Here is a 5,885-nt window from a genome sequence, read left to right on the forward strand (position 1 = left end):
ACACACACACACACACACACACACACACACACACACACACACACCTCGAGGGATTTGTTCTCGTACTCCTTCATGGCGGTGATGCACTGGTGCTTGGTATTGATGCTCGTGGTCACGCCTGCTTTCACCATCGTGTCACTTCCTGTTGGCGCCTGAAGGGATTTGAAGAGTTTCAGAGTCAAAATGCCTCATTTGTCCATCACTTACCTTTATCTTTTCATTCATACTCACCGTATACAGTATCTACTTTATACTAATCTTTACAGTAGTGTTTTTTCCAGTGAGTACATCACAGAACTAATACTAACTATCAGGTACTTATACAATACCAGCGCCCGGCTGCAACTTAAACTGCAAATTATTTAGATGTCTTCCTAACAAATGCAGTATTTTCCCACAGTCCGAGTTATGTGTTCCAGCTGGGAGCAGCTCCTGCATTTATTTATGTTGAGCATTGTTTTGTTTCAGGTTAGCGACCAAAGACACAAGAAACAAAAGTATTTTTAGGATGGAAACTAGGGCTGCACTTCATATCGATTTATTGTCATCGTAAGGTTAACGGCACAATATATATCGCAAAAGACTTTAACATCAAGACAGACACTCAGGTTTATCAGAAGAAAACCATTTTAAAATGAAACCGTCACCTTCTTTGTGCCGTCTTTTAAGTTGAATTCAATGTTTAACTTGTTCAATAAACAAGCAATTGTTGTATTTTAACAATACAACATGGCAGCAGAATGCAGAACAGATTACACTAACATCTGTTTATCCCTTTTATCCCAAGTAACATTGTTATTGCATATTTCCTGGTATGATGCAGAGCTAATGGAACATCTGCCGCACTTTATCATTCCGCAGCCTTCCCTTCTCTGTGCAGTTTGTCCTCCTGTGTCTGCGTGGGTTTCTTCCCATAAAGACATGCATCATGCATCCCAGGTGGGACTACAGTTAAAACACAGCTGACTCTGGCACACTCACAGAAACGTTGATTAATGTCCATTGTCCTAATCATATAAATAAAGTTGAAGTACTCACGTTGAATTTGACGGTTGTTCCTGGCTGCTGCTGAGCGGCGGTGAACCCCGAGCTTCCGAACAGGGAAGCAACACCACCTCCACCAAAAGGGTTGGAGGTGGTGTTGGTCGACCCAAACAGTCCACCGCTGCTGGTGCTCGTCCCAAAGCCTGGAGGACACGATGGGAGGGACACTTCTTCAGATCGTTCAGATGTTTCATAAGATAAACAAATCAAAACGACAATGGGACTGAGCAGGTAGGAAACAGAACTGGAGCACTGGATTCTTATTTCACTTTGTGTTAATATATACTTTAAATATGACAAAGAAAAGTGTAGGCAAAATGCTACTTTACTGCGTTTTACACTGAATATACAATTTCTTTTTGGTGTCTGACTTTGACTGCTGTTTGCCAGGTTCTGTTCGGGGTTTCTGCCGGTCCACACCTACGCTGCCAGCACATGATGGGCGGCCAAACCGTGCTGCGTTTTCAAATTATTTTAACTTAAACAGGTTCCTCACGGTTTTACCGCGGATCGTGTGTAGGCGGCGTTACTACTTCTTTTGGGGGAATGGTTGAGTCTCTGCAAACTAAAGTGTGTAGTCTAGACCCTATTCTATAGAGTCCTGAGAGAACTTCTATTATGACTTCACAATGCATGAGGGTGTTTTGTAAAGTCAAACTCATCTCCTTAACCCTCATGCTGTCCCCAAAAGTGAGCCGTTGAAATAAGCGCTGAAAATGTCGGCATTAAAATTATCAAAAAACATTGAAAAAAAAAGAAGAAAAAAAAACATCAACATTGAAAAAGTGACAAAAATGTCAGAAAAGGAGATAATGTTGAAAAAGGTTTTTCCCATGGTTGACGGGAAGACAACACGAGGGTTAATACAGTCAGCTGTTTTTGAGGTCCCTACAGGTCATCATTACTGATCTAATCTGATGACCCATGACAGGTGGGAACTGTACACCAAAACCAGTGAAGCGAGGAGGGTTCTCACTTCCAAACGAGGTGGGCTTATTGGCCCCGAAAGCATTGCTCTGCTGGGAGAAGAGGCCGCCGCTGGTGCCTGTCCCGGTGCTGCCAAACAGGCCGGTGGAAGTGCCGGTCGCGGCACCAAAACCAAAGCCGGCTGTGGTGGCGGACGGTGCCGGCTGGCTGAACGTGCTGGACCCAAACAGACCACCTGCAGGAAATATACCAGGACAGATTAGACCAAAGTATTTATTTCTACAGCTTTGAGAGCTGCGTTCTTTCCTACATGTTTGTGCATGAATACATGTGACCTGTAAGTAAAGCTTAGTTCAGACCATTCCCACCAGATTTGGCGGGAAAGCTCGACACAAGCCACCCGATTGTGTCCCCTGCAACTCAGTTGGTCAAATCACCAGTTAGTAGAAATGAAGGCACGCCACCAGTTTTTAATCGGCCAATCAGCTCGTAGCTAAGTGAACTTGAACATATGAGTGACAGTGAGTTACTATTTGTTGCTTGAATAAAGAACAATAAATGATTCATCTCAGCAGGTAAAACCCTATTTCACCAAACAGGAAGTGCTCACTAAGACACGGAACAGCCAAACAATATGATCTGTGTATGACTGGTTTCCTTAACAATACAACTTGTTGTCTGTTTACAAAAACATTGACTTTTACACTAAAATAGATTTTGCATTGTGGAGCAGTTCTGCTCAAAAAATAAACAGAACGCAAAATAAATAAACGTTGAATACATAAACACAGCCATGGAAAAACACATGTTACGCGACATCGTCGGGACCAGATCTTTATTGGCAGCAAACTGATGTTCAGCAACACGACCGACTGTCGTAACAAAGGACTCTAAATCTGATGTTAGAAGGCAGACGTTGGTATTCATAATGTAAGACATGCATGTGTTAAGAGTGCTGACATACCAGGCTTATTCTGTGTGGCACCAAACAGTCCTCCGGTGTTGGCAGTGGCTCCGAACGCCGTCGTCCCGAAGCCCCCCGTCGCCCCAAAGCCTGCGTCTGCAGGGCGTGAGAGGAGAGGATGAGGTATTAAAGTCACCGGCTGCAGCTTCAGTCACCAAGAATACTGAAATTATCAGACTGGATCAAAGTCTCAGTCTGTTACTTTGACCTGTGCCAAGATCTTTTTAAAGAGTTTATAACATTATACTTTCAAACTAATAGTTTTTGAAATTGATATAGATTCAGTCGGCTACATTGATGTCTGTAAAAGCCCAGATATACGTGCTCTTGACTAATCGTTCACGTTCCTGAGATGGCTGCCACGTAGATCCACTGGAGCGTGGGTCGTGCATAGCTTCAGGAATCAACGCAACGCATCCACAGGATGCAATTCAGCACAATATGGGGGGGGGGGGGGGTATCGTCAGGCAGGCCGGTCGGCAGGCGGGGATGATACGGCCCTGACCCGCCCCCCCTGTGGATACCTGTTTAATCCTCCAGGTACACTCAGAGTACGCAGGTCAGTATGTAAACAATACCACTCCTGCTGTCCCTTCTCTACATGTACACATTGTTAAAAGGCTTAAATATCTGGGCCTGGAGACAATAATGAAGTCAGTAACTCCAAGTTCTGATTATTACGCAGACCTAGCCCCGATGTTCTCCGAACTCCCAGAGTTTTAATGAATCAAACGACTTACTTTGCTGTCCGAAGGTCGACGCTGTGCCAAACCCCCCCGTCCCTCCACCGAAGGGAGTTCCAAATGACTTGTTGAACATCTTGCACTGCTAGCAGGACCTCATAAGTCTTCTGTGTGGAGACAAAAACAAATATCCACTCAATGATCTGTTTGAGTCATAGAAATACATCGGATAGAAAGGACAGTGAACTGTTTGCAGTTTGATTAGTACAAGCACCCGGACAGCACACAGCGACCAGATGTGTTAGTCTGTTTAGAGATGGTGAAGGTTCCCATACAGGAAACATCACTGCCTCTATTGCTGCCACAAGGTTTCAAAAACACCAAAACACAAGCCTGTTTCCTCAGTCCCTCCGTCTCTTTTCTCTCTCTCTTTGGGAAATGAAGCCGCCTCCAAGTGCAAAACAAATACACCAAGAAGGATCCCAGTTAACTGGAGGTCGGGAAAACCAAAACTGCTGTTAGAGATGGAGAGGAAGAGAAGCTATCTTAAATAATAATAATGTATACTTTATCAACCTTGCATGAGGAAATTACAATTTACACTCTGTAAAAACTTCCTGTCATCACAGATGCACACTTCTGTCCACAAAATACTATTAAACTTATTAATACAAAATACTTCACAGATGCTGTACAGATGTGTACAGCTGACTGGGGCAACTTCAGACCTATGTGTGAAATATGCAGCTGTATTGTGGCTAGAAGTACTCTACTGCAGTAATGGTACTACTACCATACTGTAGTTGAAAGTTAAAAGTCCTGCATTCATACCCGTGTCAGAAAGGTTTCTTCAGCTTTGCGAGAGGCTCCGAGAGGCTTAATTAAAATACTTTATTTAGCTTTAGAAGGAGAACTGAAAGGAAAGAATCCAACATCAAAACATCTGGAGATATATAGTTTGTGTTTGTGTAGTATAGTAGAAAGTACAAGACCAGATAGCTAGAGCTTGTGTTTCGCTGTTTTAAAATCAAGTCGGGCTCCTTTTCGCCTGATTTCCAGCTCCACGTGCAGCTAACCCGACTGTGCCTTCACGTTAGTTAGCGCCGTTACCGGGAATCCAGGTTAAATAAACAGCGTCAGGCCCAGCTGGTAAGGTTAGCTCAAACCAGTTTAAAACCAACCCCACGTAGCGAGTCAGGGCCGGAAAGGACCAGTAATGACTCAAATCAACACACCTAGCAACAGCTAGCTAAGGCTAACGTTGACATACCAATAGCATAATTTCCGTGTTAGCTAACAGGCTAGCTCTAACGTTAATATTTAACTGCCCAAACGAAGCTACCAACAAGTCACCTCTTCCGTATTAACGGGTAGCTTTAACGTCGATATAACGTTAAACTAACAGGACATTCGCTGTGTTGCTAACAGTTGTTAGTTCCAAGTTAGCTACGTGCGTCAAGCTAATGTTAGCGTGCTAACCCTAGCGTGCTAGCTCCGCCGCTAACCGCTGTGTAAACGTTAGCAAAACAAAAGCAAGACAGACAAAGAACAACTGTTACTTTCGCAAACTATAACCTTTAACACCGTTGTTATGGGAGCCCGTTTCTTCGTCGACCTTCCCCCAACTGTGTTGACGCCACGGAGTTCAAAATGTTGATCAATAAGAGTACCTTTAGCTAAACATCGGCATAGCCGGATAGCTTTGTCAACGAGGAGGGAAAAGTGTCGACCAGCAACTGTCACGTCATGACGCACTTACATACGTCTTACGTCATGACGACAACGTCCCTAGTACTGCACTGGGGCCTTCTGGGTTTCTACAACAACACAATCACACTTGAGGGGAAACATATTATTACATATTTTGAATGTAAATATAGAAATGTATGTAATATTTTTTTATTAGGGAAGTTTCATATTCATAAATCAAATGTTTCAAATCCAAGACCATGTTTCACTTTATTATATTGTATTTAAATTGCTGTTACCTGATGTCATATTATATAAGTTGTATAGTGTGTAGTATGTATGACTTTATGTAGGACCAGGCTAGTGGACCGGAGTCTGGTAGGTCCAGGCTAGTGGACCAGAGTCTGGTAGGACCGGGCTAATAGACCAGAGTCTCATAGGACCAGGCTAATAGACCAGAGTCTCATAGGACCAGGCTAATAGACCAGAGTCTCATAGGTCCAGGCTAATAGACCAGAGTCTCATAGGTCCAGGCGAGTGGACCAGAGTCTGGTAGGACCGGGCTACTGGACCAGAGT

The 5,885-nt window shown here is 43.7% G+C and overlaps 1 protein-coding gene across 1 annotated transcript in view; it reads right to left on the reverse strand.

Annotated features, from left to right (window-relative positions):
* Positions 1-5,416, reverse strand: part of nup98 (nucleoporin 98 and 96 precursor) — a 31,729-nt gene extending 26,313 nt beyond the window's left edge. The window contains exons 1-6 of the mRNA XM_034890878.1: positions 5,194-5,416; positions 3,676-3,785; positions 2,936-3,031; positions 2,021-2,206; positions 1,039-1,187; positions 45-152 (exon numbers count right to left, since the gene is read on the reverse strand). Of these exons, the coding sequence (XP_034746769.1) occupies positions 45-152; positions 1,039-1,187; positions 2,021-2,206; positions 2,936-3,031; positions 3,676-3,754 (618 nt within the window). The 5' untranslated portion in view covers positions 3,755-3,785; positions 5,194-5,416. The remainder of the gene's footprint in view (positions 1-44; positions 153-1,038; positions 1,188-2,020; positions 2,207-2,935; positions 3,032-3,675; positions 3,786-5,193) is intronic.
* Between the last annotated feature and the right edge of the window lie 469 nt (positions 5,417-5,885).

The sequence above is a fragment of the Etheostoma cragini genome, chromosome 13 (genome assembly GCF_013103735.1).
Source record: "Etheostoma cragini isolate CJK2018 chromosome 13, CSU_Ecrag_1.0, whole genome shotgun sequence".
In the NCBI taxonomy this organism is placed as follows: Eukaryota; Metazoa; Chordata; class Actinopteri; order Perciformes; family Percidae; genus Etheostoma; species Etheostoma cragini.